The sequence below is a fragment of the Bos indicus genome, chromosome 14, assembly GCF_029378745.1.
Source record: "Bos indicus isolate NIAB-ARS_2022 breed Sahiwal x Tharparkar chromosome 14, NIAB-ARS_B.indTharparkar_mat_pri_1.0, whole genome shotgun sequence".
Lineage (NCBI taxonomy): Eukaryota > Metazoa > Chordata > Mammalia > Artiodactyla > Bovidae > Bos > Bos indicus.
In genome coordinates this window covers 51,697,736-51,718,904 of record NC_091773.1, presented here as the reverse complement: position 1 = coordinate 51,718,904, position 21,169 = coordinate 51,697,736, and the positions used below count along the sequence as shown (strand labels likewise).

The following is a 21,169-nucleotide window of genomic DNA, read 5'->3' as shown; positions in this document are numbered from 1 at the left end:
CCTTTTGCTCTGATCTTAACGATAATAATAATACTGTTATTATTATCATTACTACTGCTACTACTAATACAATATGAATCCCTTTCCCCACATATCAGTGGGAAAAAAACAGAGAGGAGAGCAGAATTTTAAAATTTAAAATTTAATTTAAAATTAAATTTAAATTTAAAACTTTAAAATTTAAAGCAAAATTTTAAAAATTGGATGAATTGTCATTTCATGTTTAACATCAAAGTATGTTTGTTATATATGTATTTATAAAATATGCTATAGGAATCTTTTTGCACAATATTATACTATGTTTTAGCTTGAAAACACTATAAAATCAGTCAATATAAGAATGCTGCTGCTGCTGCTGTTAAGTCGCTTCAGTCGTGTCCTACTCTGTGTGACCCCATAGACGGCAGCCCACCAGGCGCCCCTGTCCCTGGGATTCTCCAGGCAAGAACACTGGAGTGGGTTGCCATTTCCTTCTCCAATGCATGAAAGTGAAAAGTCAAAGTGAAGTCGCTCAGTCGTGTCCGACTCTTTGCGACCCCATGGACTGCAGCCCATCAGGCTCCCCTATCCATGGGATTTTCCAGGCAAGTGTACTGGAGTGGGGTGCCATTGCCTTCTCCGCAATATCAGAATAAAATACTATTATTATAAGCAAGTTTTCTGAACCATCCAATTTTATATGGGATATAATATTAAAAAAAAGTGGGCAAGACTAAGTTCAATCAATTCAAATTTTTACATATAAAAATATTTTATTTTATACATTAAAAATAGTTTTTACTTTATTTGCAAATCTATTATCTTTGATAAATAACAAGATATAGATAGAGACTACATAGACTTCAGATACCAAAGTTGGAAAAATAATTTGAATTAGCCATTTAAACAATGAAATGCTTCCCAGGAAAACTGTTGCAGTCTCCTAAATCTCTTATTAATTTACTCCTTAGTTAAAAATTAAAGGTGCTATTGTGGGAAGACACACTTTGAAAACATCTGTAGTTCATGTCCTCTATAATTATGCTCATTTCTGGAAATGCTTGTGATAGAATTGTTTTTTCAAATAATATAAGCTTTATTATTTTTTTTCAAGTGAATGTTTAATGTCAGATAAAAATTGTCTTCTTTGAAAATTTGGTCCTGTTTTAAATAAATGATTCAAAGAGATGAAAACCCAAACGCTTACTTGATAACAAGTATATAATAATGATAAAAAATTAAAGCATTATAAATTTCTCTGTGATCAATAATAGATAATATATATTTTAAACTATTAATAGTTACTAAACATTTAAGGAAAAATTATAGAAAAATAAAATGTAAAATTATATTTGTTTATTACTTTGTGACTATCAAAGAATTGACATAAATAATTTTGTCTTGTTGAAAATGGAAGTATTTATATTCAAAAATAAAAATAAGAAAGCTCAAGGGTATATTTTACCTCCTACATAAGCTGTAATGGATGAATGCAAAATTTATTTTAAAATTATGAAGTAAACATTTTTTGCTTTATGAGTAATTTTCTTATTTTTGTTTCAATAATTGTATTCCCGACAATATAAAGGATTTTTTTTTTTAGTTAAAAAATAAAAAAAATATATATATATATATTTAATTAGGGTTTATTTGTCTCCCCAGACACACTCATGTCTTAATCCCCTTTTGGTTCACCCTCATAATCACTCTACAAGAACAATGAAAATAATATGAATGTCCACTAAGGCAATGTACCAAGTATAAAGAGCTACATATATCTTTTTTTTTTTAACTAAATATATTTGGCATGTAACATGGTTTAATGTTAAGGTATATAGCATGTTCGGAGAAGGCAATGGCACCCCACTCCAGTACTCTTGCCTGGAAAATCCCATGGGCAGAGGAGCCTGGCAGGCTGCAGTCCATGGGGTCGCTAAGAGTCGGACACGACTGAGCGACTTCCCTTTCAATTTTCACTTTCATGCATTGGAGAAGGAAATGGCAACCCACTCCAGTGTTCTTGCCTGGAGAATACCAGGGACGGGGGAGCCTGGTGGGCTGCCATCTATGGGGTCGCTCAGAGTCAGACATGACTGAAGTGACCTAGCAGCATACAGCATGTTATTATGATACATGTAATATAATTGCAGGTGATATAGATTTATATACATCTTAATTCCTTGATAAATCTCAGATGTTCAGTAATAGCCTGATTTCCCCAGGACATGGAAAATTTTGAAGTATGAAGCATATAAAATAACATTTGTTTAGCCAAAATGAGGAAAAGGAAAAAAGTAATAGCTTATAATTCTCCTTAGTTTCCAAAATAAATACATTAGCCACACAAAATATTGAGGGAAAAGTAGTAAACAGAATTATTTAAGTCTGCAAACATTTATTTCATGTTGACATGATAAAACTTGATATGTCAGAATAATTTCATCTAACAAAATTTTTCTGTTCATATTTTCTATTATAATAAAAAATTTTTTATCTCTGAATGTATCAAATAGTTATACTGAAAATATTATAGATTATTTATTGTTCTTAAAAACTAATATATCTGTTTTGAAAATATGTTTTAATCCTAAAAATATAACAATGTAATTATAACAGATTTATGCTGTTGTATGGCAGAAACCTGGTGGTCTTCTTCCCTGGTGGCTTCGTGGCTCGGATGGTAAAGCGTCTGTCTACAATACAGGAGACCCAGGTTTGATCCCTGGGTGGGAAGATCTCCTGGAGAAGGAAATGGCAACCCACTCTAGTATTCTTGCCTGGAAAATCCCATGGATGGAGGAGCCTGGTAGGTTACAGTCCATGGGGTCCCAAAGAGTCAGACATGACTGAGCTTTCACTTTTCATGGCAGAAACCAACATAAAATTGTAAGCACTATAAGGCAACTTTCCTCCAATTAGCTAACTAAATAAACAAATTAAAATAAACAATAAATCATTATTATGTGACTAAATACTTTGAAATGAACTGTCTAATGCTTTCCAAACAGGTAACCCAATTTGAGGATTTCCTACTTATATTTCCTATGTTTGGTTTCATATTCTCAAATCTAACAAAATGTGAAAATCATATATTAAAATTAGAACACTTTAAAATATTTGATACCAACAAGCTCCAAGTTTGCTTTTGATAATTGCTGTAATTGCTCAATTATGTCACTTACTGTTTCAAATAAAACTCAAATATGGGGGTAGAATCTTTATCTGATATAGTAAGTGATTGTTTTATAAATAGTTTTAAATTCATTTCATCAGATCATTTGGAATTGAATAAAAATAAATAATGCTAAAATACATATATTCACTAAAAAAGAATAACATGTATTTATAAGAATTAATCTTATTTATTATCAATAAGGCATTTTAGAAATCAGATGTGGTGTCATAAATGACTTCTTTCAAAATTTATTATATGTATCTATAAACTACTATTGATTAGTATTGACAAATGCATAGCTCTCTTAAATGTTTTACTGTATGTTCATTTATATTCATATAACAATGAATATTCTAGTTTGATGATTCTTAATCTGATGCTTATGGATGAACTTCAGATGATCTATAAATCCCTGAATATTAAGCAAAACTGTGTATTGGGGCACACATAAATATATGTAATTCAGTTCATTTCATGAGATTTTTCTAAAAAAAAAAATTAATTAGTTCATTTACAAAGTTCTTGACTTAAAGGATTTCTTTAAATTAACTCAAACTAAAGTATCTTTTTCCCGTAAATGAAAAATTGCTATTAAAAATTTTCCCTTACAAAAATAATTATGTTGAAATGTAGATATGTTCAAACAGAAATTCCTACAAGAAATCATCAATTTAATGGTTTTTACTCATTTTTTAATCTCACATACTAGAATTAGAAAACTAGAATGTTATCAACAGGCTAGATCAGAGTTTTTGTTTTTTACATTTTGAAACAATCTGAGCTCCAAAGTTTACCACATTAACCTAAAATTCAATATGCATTTAAATATAAGAAAATATTGAATAATAACCATGCATGTTATATAGATATTAATGCAGTTAATTTGCTAAATACACAAACGTTTTTATAAAACACACAAACAACATAGACAACCACAAACTTCACTCTTGCACTAGAGAAAGAAACAAAAAAAGGAGTACACTCACAGATAGAAAACTTGTTGCTGTTGTCTTTCCCTGGAAACAATTTAAATCCTCTAGATTTAAAATCTATGGCCTTTTTCACTAGTTAAGAAAACAAACAAAAACATGTATCAGGATACACAATTCCAAAATGAAATTCAAGTTAACAAATTTTGTTAGCATGGTATTATGCAAGTTAAGAAACTGCTTTCTTAAGCCTGATATAGGGTACCCGGAAGAAAGTAAAGGAAAAAAATAGCAATTTGATTACTAAGTAGTAAAAATACCAAGCAGTATAAAAATTTTAAAGGTTCCATAGGGAGAATCCTGCATACATATATAGGTACTTTTAAACACTAATGAGCTTTTGTAGAAGAGGAAAAAAAAAAAGAAAAATTAACTATCATAAGTCATTTGAATTCATCTAATTTTATGAAAAATTAAACTAGAAAAATAAAAATACTGATATAAAAGTGGGAAGAATTTAACGAACCTGCTTTTTTAAATAAACTAATGTATTTTTAAAGTAATTTAGCTTAATTTAAATATTAGGACACATTTAAGAAAATGACATCATTGAAAAAACTTTAAATGTATTTTGTTATTTCTTCTGATAAGCATTTCCAAATTTCATAAACACAGCTTTTGAACAATGATCGATGTTCAGACTATATTGTATGAAATTTATGAAAGTGAATCACAACTTTTTGGATTTCATCTAAAATATGTTGCTACTATTTTTGATATTATGATATTAAATCAACATCATAAGAGGCTAGCATATTTCACTGTTACTAAAGCAGGTATGACTGGATTTGCCTAAAGAAACACATAAACTCAACAAAGTAACTTGGAACATTTTAGAAACATTTTTTCAAGTATTTTAGTATTTTAGATGAAAATATTATCCTTTAAATGTAAATTATTTTGTTAACTACAGCTCCTATAAAAGTGATAAACTAGTTCAGAAGACTACTTTCTACTTTATTTAAGTTTTAATGACACCAAGTGAAAAAAAGTCAAAGAAATTTTAATTAAAACCTCACTAATTAAAAAAATGTTATGTAAACTGATCAAATGATACATTTAAATAACAATTATTGTGTTTAAAAACACAGGAACAAGAATGCAAGGGATATATTTAGCTTCCTCAATTATAATTTGAGTTGCTTTACATATTGCTTTTTATAGGGACTACAGATAGAAATGATAGCCTGAAACATTTTGGCAATTAGGTTTTGTTCATTCCATGAATTTGAAAACAGTAAAACTGATTGCTCTTTGAAGGTTTAAAGTGATCATTACACTAATTCCTACTTGCCATTTTACCCAATTACTTCAAATGAAGGGTATTTTATTGATTTTGAAGGTTTTTTCCTTTTTTTTCCTGGTCACTAACTTTAAAAGTACAAAGGTAGAGACAGAATTCAATGGCTTACTGAAATATATAGTTATGAGCTACTGATACATAATATAAAAAAAAAAAAAAAAGATGAAAATGATCCTTGAAGTAGGATTTAAAAGATCTGATTCTTTAGTAGCTATTGATTTTGGACAAGAATCTGCCTTTTTATCTCAGTCTTTTCTCTTAAAATAAGTAGTTAGGACTAGATGACTAGATGAGTGTTTTACAATTTTGAGATTCTTTATCCGAGGCCCTTTATTTAGAGTAAAAGAATGGCTCTATCTTTCTCAGGTTATGTTTTTTGTTGTAATCCTCTTACACACCCCAACCCCCAAGGTAAGCTGAAGTTTAGTCCTACTGTTGTATTTGGCTGGTTGCTTTAAATTTAGTTCTGCTGCTTGTAAATTTTCCTGCTATCTGAAAATTATTTTTAACAAAATTTGCATTTTGTATTTTGAGGCATAATTCTAGATTCTCCTGATCTAAACATGAATTATAAGCAGAAATTCTACCTCTACTTTTCTCTACATTATGAAATTAATATTACAGAGGGGTTGCAAAATTTCACAGTATTTTTAGCACATATCTGAAATTCTTAAAGAATAAAGAAAACATGAAAAGATTATAAACTCAAAGAAGAAAGTTGAAAAAGAAAAGTCCAGAGGCTCAAAGAGCTCAGTTACTAGAAATAGTGAATTATGAAAACTACTCTGTGTGAGTGTATGTGCGTGTATATGTGTGTAGAAATGAGGTTTATGTAATGTTCTTACATTTAAACTTGATTATTTGGCTGTCAGGGACAATACCTAGCTAAGAAAATGCCATCTCAAACCAAGAAGTTTTAAATAGCTTCCTGGTTCTGAAGGGACCTGGCCTTATTTTTTAAAAGCATCTATTTATCAATTTTTATTGAAGAAAAGTAAAAAGCAAAATAATAGTTGTAACACAGATGCAGAAGATGAAAAGCCAGGAGAATACCCGTTTTAAGAGATAAAAAGGAGTGAATAGAAATATAATATAAAGTTTAAATTAACCAAAATTTTTAAATATGTTAAACAGTAAACTCATAATTTAGATAATTTTATAATTTCAACACCAAGAGCATATCACATATCTTTTCTTGAATATTAATAAACTGAAAGGACAAATACTGCAAGTACCAATTGTAAGATATGCTCTAAATCATAAATCAGTGAGATGTTAATTTTCAAATATATGCCATAAAAGATATACTTATTACATTTTACAAGGTATATGTATTAAATATTGCCATGATATCAAGAATAAGTGCTGCTAATCATCACATTTATCTAATAAAATTAACCTAACTTTTTCTACAGGTGTATTTCAGCTATAAGCATGTCAAATTTATTTTATCATACAGATATTAAAATATGTTGTATATCATTTTTAAAATGATAAAAGACAATGTGCTGCTTGTGTTGATCTCTTCCACTGTACTGTGAGTTTCTCAAAAGACAGCATTATTGTACTTAAGAGGTTTTTGTTGCACAAGTATATGATTGAATGTATATATGCAATATTGTAAATTCTATTCCACTGAAGGCATTTTGTTCAGATAGTTTCCTTCATTAGTCATGAATTAGGAAGAAAAGAAATGAATGTTCAAGATGAAATATTTTTATGTGAAAAACTTTTTAAATAAAAAAACTATGCATGTTCTGATAAATTTTTAATATATTTCATTAAATGCAAGACATGTAGACATATGCAGAGATCCATCACCTTCATTTTTTTCTGCTTTTCACTTTTCACATGCTAAAAAATTTTGTTCATTTTCACTTATTACTTTTTTGGTTTGATCATGCCATATTTAACATAATGAAATATTTTTTCATAAAATAAATTTATAAAATTTCATAAATTTATATATTTCATAATTTTTCATATTATTTCATAATATTTTATAATATGGAAAATATCTGTCAGAAAGGAATATAGAAATATCTGTCAGAAAGGCTCATAATCAAATCCATCTTTTTAGTTGTAAGCCCAAGACACCAAAAAATATTTTGTTCTTATAATCCTCATTTATGCAGTTTTAAATCACTGTAGAGAATTATCATTGCAGTATTTTCCAGATCAATATTGTTCTGTTATTTTCACAATGAATTTTAATTTATAAAATGGATTTTAAAAACTTACCAAAATACTGATGTTGTTTGGTGTTACATAAACCTCATCTAACTTCCATGTTAATCACCTAAAGTCACTTATTTAAAATTATTAAAGTTACAATGTCTTATTAAAAATAATAATATATGTCCACATATGGATAATGTGCTAGATTTTGTTTCAAATATCAACACTTTTGTGTGTGTGAAGCAGGTGGCATATGAGCTTGTTTTTATGTTAGAGAATCTTCATTTGTAAAAACAAAGTACTGGTGCCACTTTTAACCATGAGGAAACTAACCACATTACATAAATGTACTAAAAGGAATTCAACCATCAGGTGGAGGTTTAGAAAAGATGATCTTCAAGTGTTCCTTCTATCACTGAGCTTCTAAAACGTAGTCATAAAACATTTCATGGCTTCAATTTTCTTATTTTAAAATTGATACACTCTTTACTATATAACCTCAAAGTCACACACCAATATTTTTTTTTTATTTCACTGCTATGTATATACAGTGAAAACTTGTAATTTTTGAGAACATTTATCTTTGAAAAAGAAGAAACAGACATGTTTAGTTTTAGTGAGCAGAACATTCTTTCATTGGAAAATACTGTTTTAGATTTGTATGTAATTCCTGTAGAGAAACATTGGCCACTATTTATTAAGTGTTATCTGAACATCTAAAAATCCTTTCATTTTCTACTTAAATTGTATTTAAATACAACAATAAAAATAAAACAAAAGCAAAATTCTGTTTATTTTAATCTTCCAAATTTGAAGTAGGCATCTTGACTATAATTTATCTTGCAAGTTTCAATAAGTTCATTGTAAATCTGTGATTAAGTGAGAGTATAACAGCCCTTCTGAAAAGGAAAATAATTTTTTTTTGAAAGAGTTTGAATCCTATTGCTTGGGGGGTTATTTTTGATTCAACTTCTCAAATAGACGATGAGTTTCTCTCCTTTTAAAATTAGATATATAATTCCTACTTTTTATTTTGAAATAAGTATCATTATGCCTTTATCTTTATATTCAATAAATAAAGTATACTAATAAAATTTTGCCAGTTTTTGTTTTAGTTATCAAAATTAACTAATGTGTGTTCATGTGTGTGTATGTGTGTGTATGTGTTCCAACTTGAGAATATGGCTCATCTCAACATTGACAATAGATCCATTTACATGTGCAGTGAAGAAATTCAATCACTTGGTAGGGATTTTATTACAGATCTTTAAAACAAAGCCTGTTATTAGTAGTATTTCTCTCACTGGATCAGAAGTTGGGAAACCTGTGTTCTAGTCCCATAAGACATGGAACAAGTTGTTTAACTTCTCTATATATTCCTAAGAGACTCACTAATTTACCCATAAGTATTTAGGTATAGAATTTAGAGCAAAGGAAGAAGGAAAGACTAATCAGAAATTTCAATTCTATCTCAAAGATTAAAATTTGTTTAGAGACTATAGAAGTAGTTTACTATGTTCTGAAAGTAAGTTTCATTGGTTTGAAAGTAAATGGTGGCTCCATGTTACAGGCCTACAAACGTTAGCACTGGTTTTTGTTTGTTTTTTCCTACATTCTACACTGGTAGAATACTTCTTCATAATATATGTAACATGAAGGCTGATAATTGATCATTCCATCCCATATTATCATTAGAAGAAGAACGATATGGCAAAACCAATACAATATTGTAAAGTAATTAGCCTCCAATTAAAATAAATAAATTTATGTTAAAAAAAAACTACACTGATGCCAGTAAAAATTAGGTAGTATTACTCTGATACTCTTTACTATCTTTCATGTAAAATTTACCACTAGATATAAATTTCTTAGAAAAAGAATATTAGCTTTGTAAATATTTCTGTAGTGTAATTTTAGAAAGTGACTAAAGGTATGTTGCAAGTAAATCATGTTTCTGGCCTATACAGTAAAAAAGTATAGAAAATTCAGCAGCATATTAGTAAGTGGTTCATGAGTGTTTCCAAAAATATTTTATTTTAGAATATGTTAGAAGAAAAGAAATAATACTGGCTTCCATTTGATAAGAAAATTAGTGATACAATGAAATATGTTCAAAAACACTGAAAAATCATTTTTAAAGACTTACATTTTAGGGATATGCAAGATCTAAATATTTTCAATTTAAAATGATAGATTAATTAATTTTATAAGAAATGATGAATATTAAATTTTATAACTACTTTAATATAATGAATTTTACCTTTTAAAAATCACTAGAGTTAAGGAATATAGTTTAGATACTTAATATTTTTTAAGTCCAAAATATCTATTTATGCTACCCCACTAGCTTGTGACTAGCACTTATGATCCCCTCTTTTTAGTTGAAAGAGAATTTACAATCATATATTGTGTTATATACTTAGATTCTACAATAAATACCAAGAATCAGGACATGGAAAAGTTCAGTAAATGTTAGCTATTTAATTATTTATAATTTAAGATCTGGTCATTTTCAGAAGACATTTCAATTAGGGATGCACTATCATAAAATTTTTCAACTATTCTGTGTTATGTCTTTTTCACTGTTTAAGGATGTTATACAAATTCATAAATTTTCCCTGGATTTCCAACTTTAATTTTATTTTTTTATATCAAGTTATAAGCCCCTCCAAATCCTTTGGCCAAACTAGTATATTTGGTATAAATGTATAGAACATTCTTAAATGTTAATATATAATCATAACAGTTCTTACAAACATATGTGTAGGTATTCAGCATAATTTATGTCATTCTTGTAACAGGCCCATTTTCATTTTTACAAAAGATTCTAAGGCTATAAAGTATCAAAGTTATAAAAAAATCAGCCTAAACCATAAATCTTTGAAATCTTATTTTTCAACCACTTCAGACTAAGAAATAAGTCTAAAATTTTAAAAACTGAACCAAGTGTGAAAGAAGACATCGTATAAAATCAATTTGCTAATTTTCATAGGTCTTCCAGATTGAATTAATGTTGTTACTTTTTATTCAATAAATAGTGGATGCTAATTATTGGATAAAGATTCTAAAATTTGTATATGGGCTTTCTTCTCTTCAGAAATGGAACAACTTCAGAAATCCATTGCACTTAAGTAGACACCTGCAGATGCACACACAATGCTTGGCGTAACAGGTCTTACAGTTATGGTGTGCAATAAAATGTCAGGATTATAAGAAAAACGTGGGATTTTTATATACTTTTTAGGGATTCTTATAATTGGCATAACAAAAGTTACCATATGGAAACAGTTACCATTAGTATGGTTCACAAATACTTGTAACACTTTTACAACTGTCTCAGCCTTAATTTAATTAAGTTTTAATCTTCATTTTCTAACGGCTTTAAGTGAACTTTTAAAAATTATCTTTAGGTCTACAGTTAAATATTAAGATCCACTCAATTCAATCATTTTCTTATGTACTTTTTTGTTTTGATATCTTATGATTTTTGAATGATAATTATTTTATATATCTTTTATTTTTAATTTTTTCTCTTTTCACTAATTTTACTAAAATATAATTTTACTATAAAGTGTAACATAAAGAATGATAAAATTCAATTTTTCTTTTTTTTTTTTGTCTGCTTAGAATGCTTCTGGTTTTCACATGAAAGCCTTAGAAAATATGAAGATTAGGCAAAACTTCTCAAATGATCTCTAAAACAAAAATATACCTGCAAGTTTATAATGTTTTTTAAGTTAAAATGAATGAGGTAAGTTTATATCACATATTTGTTTTATACATAATGTCAGAGATCATTTATCTATAGTATAATGCCTTCTAAGTTGAGACTAACTGAGAAAGAAGCCAACTGTTTGAATAAGAGTGACCATGAGTAATGCATATCATAAGCTTGATGGCAGTGGAATATATTCTTCCACTACAAATTTCTTAAGTACACTGAGTAAATTTTAAATAAAATATCCAGAAGACGTTATTACTTTAATGAGCAACAATATTTCCTCTTTCTTCTGATATAAGATTATTATAGTCTATCTAAAGTTCTTCACGGAGGCTTGATATCTCTACCGATTGTTTTAAACAAGCATAGATGGACTCTGATAGTGTATTTGACACAGGGTTATGTTGCTATAATCATGGCTATTGAAGACAACAAAGCACTCTCAGCATAACTTATCTATGTTCTTCTCACAGCCCATCCATACCTTTCCACATCTATTTTATGCCTTGCTACGTGCTTTTCCAGATCTATTCTCCTCATTCTTTGTACATTGGTTGACCTGAATAGGCTACATCCTGCTACACAAACTGTGGCATTACATTAGCAGCACCAACATCAACTAGGGACTTGTTAGAAAAACAGATTATCAAGCCCTCCCAGACTTAATGAATTAAAGTTAGCCTTTAACAAGACCACTATGTAATTCTTATGAACATTTAAATTTGAGATGCTCCAGGCTCTATCAACAGACTCCAGAGAACTCCAGCAGGAAGATGGAGGGAAGAAGGAAAGTAGGATCAGGATTGTTCTGAAAGGCCTCTCTGACTATGCTAACTGGAGATGGGCCCTTAACTGAAAGTTACTAGTCTTTTTTATGCCATGCATATATATCTCTATATATATCTGTCCAACATCTCTCCCTTCCTTCATCCCAATGGGTAGGGAATAATGACAGCCTAGTTGCTTCTATCCTAGGTGCATGATCCCTTGTGGTTCTTTACATATGCTTATTTACAAGTAATCCCTTTGTAAATAAACCTTCCTTGAATTAGCCCATATTCAATAGTTTCCCTACAGACTCTATAGATATACCACTGGTACAAGGAAATCATTAGAGATTTGATTTTTTTCAGATACTATATTAAACATCATCTCTCAATTTGTTTAAAATGACTCTTAAACTTAAATAGATAATATCTAAGTAGAAATAGGAAAGGTTATTGCTCATCATTCTACCACTGGTTGCTTACTTATTTCCTTACTTGTTTTGAAATCTAGAACACACATCTTATGCCCTTTCTAGCAATTATTTCCTCAAGAAGCATAGAGCATTCTCAAGGGTAGAGGATATAAAAAGGAAGTCAAGCGAATTAGCTGGACTGAATTTGGAGAGTAATTGAAACAAAGGTAAAACTGGCAAGAAAAATAAATGTGGGACTAACAGAAACCTAAGATGGACTGGATACTACACATTATTTTAGTAATAACTTATACATGAGATCCATATGAACAGAGGTAAATACAGCTATATATATCAGCAGTTTCCATAATTCTCTTTCAATACTGCATTAGATTATATGCTCATGCTCACTCTGTTGCTTCAGTCATGTCCAACTCTGCGATCCCAAGGACTATAGCCTTCCAGGCTTCTCTGTCCATGGAATTCTCCAGGCAAGAACACTGGAGTGGGTTGCCATTTCTTTCCAGGGAATCTTCCCCACCCAGAGATCAAACCCGCATCTCCTACACTGCAGGTGGATTCTTTACCGCTGAGCCACTAAGGAAGCCAATTAGACTACATATTTTATTTCTAAGGAAATCAGCTATGTAAGAAATTTAAAACTCTGTGCTAATTGTTTTCTTACTTTGTTCACACACCTTTATCCGATAAAACTTTTAATGTAACTAAAGCGTATTTGCTTCTTGTAAAGGCTCCAGAAGAGGGCAGTATCAGTTAATGGTTGTGTGTCTAAAGCATAGGTACTCTGTCCACTGTCTCATTTAAACACAAAATAGCCATTCAAAATGGGATTATTTCCCTCCTTTCTAGATGTAAAAATGGAGAAAGGCAAAGTAGATTGCCCAATACATATACTAGTAAAATACATTCATTCATTTGACTTTAAAACTTCAGTCCTAGCATCAACATCACCACCTGACCATGAATAACAGCATTTCATATATCCAGTCAGAAATAACAACTGAAATATATCCTGGGAAATCACAAATGGACTGGATTAGTTTACTCTATCCACATTATTTTTTTTTAATGCAAAGCTAATAATAGAAAAATTTAAGTAGTCAACAATATCTGATTTTAAGGATGGTTTACTTTAGTATGGAGCAGAGCCAGTTTCATTTACTGAATTTAATACTAAATAATATTAACTATTAACTGATAGTGCCAGGCATAACCCCATGGTGTGAAGCCTCTCGATGTCTTATTTTTAAAGTTTTAAACAGATGAATAAACAAGGTGTAGCAAAAGCCAACTGCTAGGTGAAACTCAAATTACCAAACAGTTTTGTTTTGTTTTTTTAGTAAAATCAACTTTGGCTCATTCCTTTCAAATGGAAACGTAAAGGAGAGTTGATGACTGCCACTGTTCACTGCTTTCCACCCTCCTCACTTCCTGAATGTAAGCCAACTAAATGAAAATTCTCTAATTTGTCTGGACAAAATCAATCTAGAAATCTCTCACACTTTAATTGCATTTGGTATTATGAAGAAATGCCATTTGAAGACAATTTAAAAAAAGAAAAATCAAGCATCAACACTAAAAAGCAACAGTCCATGATTTAGAATACAAATGATTAGATAGGAGGAAAAAAATACACTATGCAATGCACCCCAAACCTATATAAAGGTTTGCCATATATAAAGGTTCTTGTCTTCCTAAAATTGTGAAGCTTAATTGTGTGATTTCACACTGTGCACAGCAGGGTAGCCATATGCTCTAGAAAACTATATGGAGGGAAGCAGCTTGCTGCAAAAGTGGGTGAAAATGCCCCAAAATAACTCTGAACAAGATAAAAATGTCTAAGATAGGACCATACTTTCATACTCCAAAAGGCAGAGTCCACTTTGGCACCAGCTTTGAGCACAAATAGAATGTCTAGCCCCTTCAAAATACTTTAACAAGGAAAAAAAAACCACAACCCCACACTCATTGTGACCATCTCATTCACAGGCAAAATAATTAGCTCTGATAACCATTTGGGGAAGCCAGTTACACATAAAATCATTGCCATCTTTGTTCTTTAAAGTTAAGACTCTCTTTCTTTTATGCTATACATATTATTTCCCTTGTTTGCTCATTCTATAAAAAATGAGATAATATGTTAATATAAACAATAAGGTATCAAAACCTCGGATAATAATTACTGGTGAGCATAAAAGTGGGGCTGAAAATCTAAAAAAAATAATACCAGTTATGAAATAACATCCCTGTTACAAGATGACAGTTGCAGTTAATGTGAAAAGATGTATGCTTCCTTAGGCTTAAAGGAAAACACTGGAGTTATCGGAAGTACTTAAAATCTCTGCACAGGAATAACTCAAAAGCATGGCTTGAGGAGTAGCATTGAATAAAACTGTTAAAATGATTATTTGCAGATACATCATATAAGAAAAAAACAAATTTTCATGCTTAATATTGTCGTAAAGGTCCTCAGTAATTTTGGAGTATTTCTATCTAGTACCTTTTAAGAATATAAAATCTGTTACCAAGCAATTTCTAACATTTTATTTTTTCTCTTCTTTCTCCCTAAATACAACTTATTCAGCAAAATATAAAAGTATATTTACTGTTATGAATGACAGTTTTCATAATTTCACAAATGTGATGAAATATGGAAATGAAATATGAAGATGACATTCAATAAATAATTATGTATTTAAATCATAAATTGGTACATTTTGGGACATGGATTTTAATTGCTACAAGTATCAACATTAACACAATTTTCAACAAAATAATATGATTAGGAAAATAGTCAAGAGAACAATGCAAAAAACAACATAAAAGGATAAGATATTGATAAAGAATGCAACAGTCAACATTTATATATAGAATACCCACCTAAATGTTATCAGTTCCCTATGTGTTAAATATATATTTACTCTAACAGTGCCAAAGTTCTTACACAAAAGACTAATAGTTAATTTAATAAATGAAAGTACCTTAAAAATCATACTTAACCAATTTTTAAATGTCATAAATGTTGTATCTTGTTATTATTTATGATAAACATTCATGAACATTAATACATCAAATAAACTCATAAAGAAGGACATGGGAATTTGAGCAGGCTAGTGCAAATTCATCATTTATATAAAATAGAAGATGATGCATATTTATTCAATCATGAAAATTTTTGATTTGGCAATCAATTTCTGTATCCTGATTTTCACTATCTTTTGCTTCCACCTATCATACTTTCAAGATTTGAAACATGTTAAGTAAAAGTAAAACCTTGTTTTTTTCTGTTATTTGATAATACATTTAAAAATAATTTTAAGATATGGATTTAGGGTAAAAAAAAGCAATAAATGAGTTAAAATTAGGCTTGAGAATGCTTTCATCAATTATTCATCAATTTTTTTTCCAGTAAAATCGTAAGTAAGGTAATCTTCTCAGTCATTCCTAAGGGTTGACAGAATTAATTATTGTCATTAAGGTTCATCTGGAAAATCCATCTGCTGTAAAATATCCCTTCCATTAGTTAATCTCCCACCAGTATAGTCATTTTTATAGAAATAACTTTTATCATATTATCTGAGATGGTTTATTAACATTGTAAATATTCTAGTGGAGAACAAGATTTCATGGAGAGTGGCCAGTTATCATGTACTGCTGGGTATGTACTGGTCTCTCTCCATAATTATAATCCTCATGTAAAATTTTGCTAATCAGTATATCAGTAGAATCTTCAATCTTGTTAGAAATGCAGAATCTCTGATCCCATCAAAAGCCCATGAAATCACAATCTGTATTTGAGTAAGACTGCAAGATGATTTGTGTACACACTGAAGTTTAAGAATCATATTCTAAGACTTAGACTCCAAAATATGTATTAATCATTAATTGCACATCTGTATACCGTTCTAGTTTGTCTGCCTGCTCCTGCTTACTTAAAATTTCTTATGTGTGTGCATGCTTAGTCACTCAGTCATGTCCAAACCTTTGTGACCCCATGGACTGTAGCCCACCAGGCTCCTCTGTCCACAGGGACTCTCTAGGTAAGAATACTGGAGTGGATTGCTATGCCCACACCCTGGGATCTTCCTGCTAAAATGATGTCTTATAAAAAGTTATATTAGATAATATAAAGTCCACCAATTGCTTCCTCTCTCATTTAGATTAAAATAAATCTCTTTACCTAGGCCTCAAAGCCTATAAAGTCTAATTCCTGACAGTTTCTCAACTGATCTCCACTTTCCTTTTTTTTCCACTGAATTCCAGGCACATCAGGAGAAGGCAATGGCAACCCACTCTAGTACTCTGGCCTGGAAAATCCCGTGGACAGAGGAGCCTGGTAGGCTGCAGTCCATGGGGTCGCTAAGAGTCAGACACAACTGAGCGACTTCACTTTCACTTTTCCTTTCATGCATTGGAGAAGGAAATGGCAACCCACTCCAGTGTTCTTGCTTGGAGAATCCCAGGGATGGGGGAGCCTGGTGGGCTGCCGTCTATGGGGTCGCACAGAGTCAGACACAACTGAAGAGACTTAGCAGCAGCAGCTAGGAACATCAGGCTTTCTTTTTTGCAAGCAAAACTCAAGCTCTTTCTATCTAGTTGTTTTCTCTGCCATTAGGTAGTTATTTGCTTATTTCCTTGTCTTTTTCTCCTCATTTAAATATAAACTCAACGAACCAGGTTTTGTTCAATGTTGTATAACCAAAGGACTAGAATAAAATATGACATGCAAATAGTCAGTGAATTTTTGTTGAAGAAAGAAACAAAGAAAGCAATAAGGAAGAGAAGTAAGGATGAATGTATAGAAGGAAGGAAGAAGGAAGTGAAGAAACAGCAGTAAAAGAAAGAAAGAAAAGGAAAAGGAAAGACAAAAAGAAAGTAAGAAAAGAAAGGAAAGGAAGAAAGGAGGCAGAGAGTGGAGGGGAGAGAAATGAAGGGGAGAGGGAAAAGGAAGGGAAGGGAAGGAAGGAACAAAGGAACGGACAAATGAAAGAAAGTCTTGATAAAGAACCTGTTGGAAATTAATGTTAAAGTTAATGTTGGACATTAACTACCTAAAGTTAGGTCCTCAAATGAAGAGGTTCTGGAACTTAAGGCATATATTTGGCAGTTGTCCTGGTGAAAAATGTTTATATGGCTGAGTTCCATTAACTGGGATAAAGAGAGTACCAATCCAACTATCTTGATGGTAGTGTTGGCCACTTCTATGCTTGCTTTAATTTATCTCTCTCTACAATGAGATAACCATAAAGATAAGTCCAGGTCAGTTCAAACCTCAAGAGAAAATAGAAGATGATGATAAATCGATCAAGTATGAGATCTCTGGATAGACACTTGGATTAGAAGGGATAGTGGTGGTCATATCATATCATTTCAATACTTTAATGCTTAAATACTTTTCAAATACCCAATTTGTCCATCAAGCTATGCTTATATATCTTATCAGTGACTTAGGAATTTGCTGCTTTCTGAAGCACACAATCTATATTTGAACAGAACTCAGTGTTAGAATAGTTTTCTCTATATTTTGTATCTTCCTGTGGTTTCATACACGAAGTTCTAGAACCTACAGCAGAATAGGTTTGATCTCTCCTATGTATAACATATTATAATTTTAAAAGGCATCTATAACTCACCCTAACATTCTCATTCTGTAGAAATTATTTCTCTTAGAATTGACCAATAATTTTTTACTATTATTTTATCTCTATACTTTTCCTTTGAAAATAGAGACTATATTTTAAATTTTATGAACTTAAGCTTATATGCTTAAGCATTGAGATAATATGTGTAATAAGCCCTGATACTTGATAAACACATATCAGTATCCACAAAGATCTAAGTAACCATCCATAAATTAATTTTCTCATGGTGATGCAGCGTATGAAGATTAATAAAAAAAGAATGTTTTCAATTTATAAATCTATACTCTATAAAGATATTAATATATAGTTTGAAAATAGGTACTTTCAAACTATTGAAAAGACTTAAACTGTATTTTACATATGGCCAAATAACCTATTAGTGAAAGGCACCTACTAGGCACCCAAGAACTGTTATTTCTACACAATAGAGTTTTTGTCATATTACAGTCCACTGTTTTAAACAAAATGGTTACCTATCATAGTATGTGACTTTTGAAATAAACTGGAAATTCAATGTAGATTGTATATCTGATAGTATGTTGTTTTCCTCTTTTTATTGAGCAATGTAAAACTCAGATGATGTTACTTGAAAAAAATATTGCTTATGATATTTTTTTTTAATTCCTGCTTTTGTTTGGATTAAAATTGCTGACCTAAAGTTAATAATGTATGCTGAATTAACTGTTCTTACCTTAAAGTTGAAAACAATTAAAAATTCTACTTACAAGCCAGTAATTAAAATAGATTTTCTTTTATGCTGCCCTTAGGGAGCGGTTATACATCATATTAAATTTCAGTTAAATATAATTTCATGTTACATTATGTGCTGTGTTTAGTCACTCAGTCATGTCAGATTCTTTGCAGCCCCATGGATTGTAGCCTGCCAGGCTCTTCTGTCCATGGGGATTCTCCTGGCAAGAATACTGGAATGGGTTGCCATGCCCTCCTCCAGGGCATCTTCCCAACTCAGGGATCAAACCCTTGTCTCCTGCAGTGCAAGTAGATTCTTTACCATCTGAGCCACCAGGGAAGCCCTCCTTACCTTATAAACTAAGTTAAAACCCTGCTCAGTTCTATTAATAAGATCATTAGCTATTATTAAATATACTGGAAGCATTTGCTACACTACATCAAAATAAGTACCATCAATGGCAGGAAATGCTGATGACACATATTTAACTACACAAGATGATACAGTCATCTAAATTTCTAAGGAAAACAATAAAAGAGTGTTTATAATTATTATATATGTATATGGAAACTTTTTAGAAGAATATATTGACACTTTTACATGAAAGTACCAACTACCAAGGTTGCTTATTAACAGCAGACAGGAATTGTCTACATACTAGGGAAAAAAATAAATCTCATACTACTGTATTATGTAAGAAAAACAATGGTTTAAAAACTTATCTAGAGTAAAATACATTAAATTACTATTTTCAATAATATAAATATTAAACTCTTGAGGAAGAAAACCCAAATATGGTTGTCATCTATATTACTTTAACCTTAATATCACCTAATAAAAGGGTCTTCATGCATTAAGCCTTTATGAACCATGAGTAAATAGAAGGATGAATGAATACTAGTTTATCAGTATGAAGATTGGATTTTCACATGGCCTTTTTCAGATGACAATTTCCTATAAGAAGTAATGGTGTTGTAGTAAATAATCTAAAAGATTCCATCTATTTTAAAATATAAAATCCTAGAAATTAAGGACCCTTTACATAATGTTTTAATCATACTCCATATTTCTTACTAAGTCAACGATGAATTAAAACTCTTGGAGATATAGTAATAAATTATGGTATTTAGAGATTGTTAGAAAAGGTACGTTACATAAAAATTTATAAATAATTTCAAAAAAATTCTTATACTTCAAGCAAAAAACTATTCTGATAGAATTTAAAATATCACTAGATACTATGGTATCTAATTTTAAACATCTGGATAATCTATAAACTAAAAAGATCAATTGTTTTTAGGTTTATTTATATAACTGCAAATAATCCTTTTAAGGAATGTTGAATATTTCCTTTACTTATTTTGATATACAGTCATCATATATCTATTCAGCACATTATCCACTTACAGCAATTTTTATATATCTTAGTAATATAAACACAATTTACTAGTTGAAAACTTCTGTTCATCTCTCAAGAATTTGTAAAAACACCTTATTTCTGTGCAGCCTTTCTTGACTTTTACATTTAGAGGCAATTGATCCCTCTCCTTTACTTAAGTAACGTAAAAAAAAAAAAAAAACACTGCTCTGGCAATTTTTTTCATAATAAGCTTCCCTTTATAAAATAAGTTATATAGACTATTCCATAGTACAGCCTGAATTGCACATTTTTATACCTCTACTATCCAGAGCAATGTCACATAGATAGCAAGAGTTAAATATATTTGATGAATAATAGTAAAAATAAACACAATTACTATCTACTGAACATAAGCCAACAACTGTGCTAAATTCTTTCACATAATTATGAAATACCTACAGGTAGCTACTCTCAGTTACCAAGAAATTGCAGGTTCTAAAGCTGAAGTTATTGTTCAAAATCATACACATAATAAGGGGTAGAGTACAGACTCAGCCTAGCTCTCTGACCTCAAAACGAACCAATAATGGTGGGCAATTTGGTTTTGTCTTTACACTGGGAGAAAATACTTGAGGTTTTTTGGCATTTCCACCTAATACTGTGTTTAATCCTCACTATAACCCTAATATAATACTACAATACTATTTTACTGATAGGGAAATTCAACCCTAATATTTCATGTGACCTGAAAAGACTCTCATGCACAGTAGGTGAGAAAAGTAGACTAAAATCCAATCAATAAAATAAAATGTTCATTTTGAAAACTATTGGGCACTAATAAACTGTGGTGTTAACATACTATTTAAAGAAGATTTAAACCAACATTCTTCATCAATATTTTTCTCTTTTCCTTCTTTTATTTTATTTCAT

General features: G+C 30.3%; 1 protein-coding gene across 7 annotated transcripts in view; it reads right to left on the bottom strand.

Annotated features, from left to right (window-relative positions):
- CSMD3 (CUB and Sushi multiple domains 3) overlaps positions 1-21,169 on the bottom strand; it is a 1,461,887-nt gene that overhangs the window by 850,129 nt on the left and 590,589 nt on the right. For 4 of the 7 annotated variants that reach the window (XM_070802766.1, XM_070802772.1, XM_070802768.1 and 1 more), the window contains one exon: positions 4,141-4,218. The exons of the other annotated variants lie outside the window; for them this stretch is intronic. In XM_070802766.1, the coding sequence (XP_070658867.1) occupies positions 4,141-4,218 (78 nt within the window). The remainder of the gene's footprint in view (positions 1-4,140; positions 4,219-21,169) is intronic. 7 annotated transcript variants of the gene reach the window in all.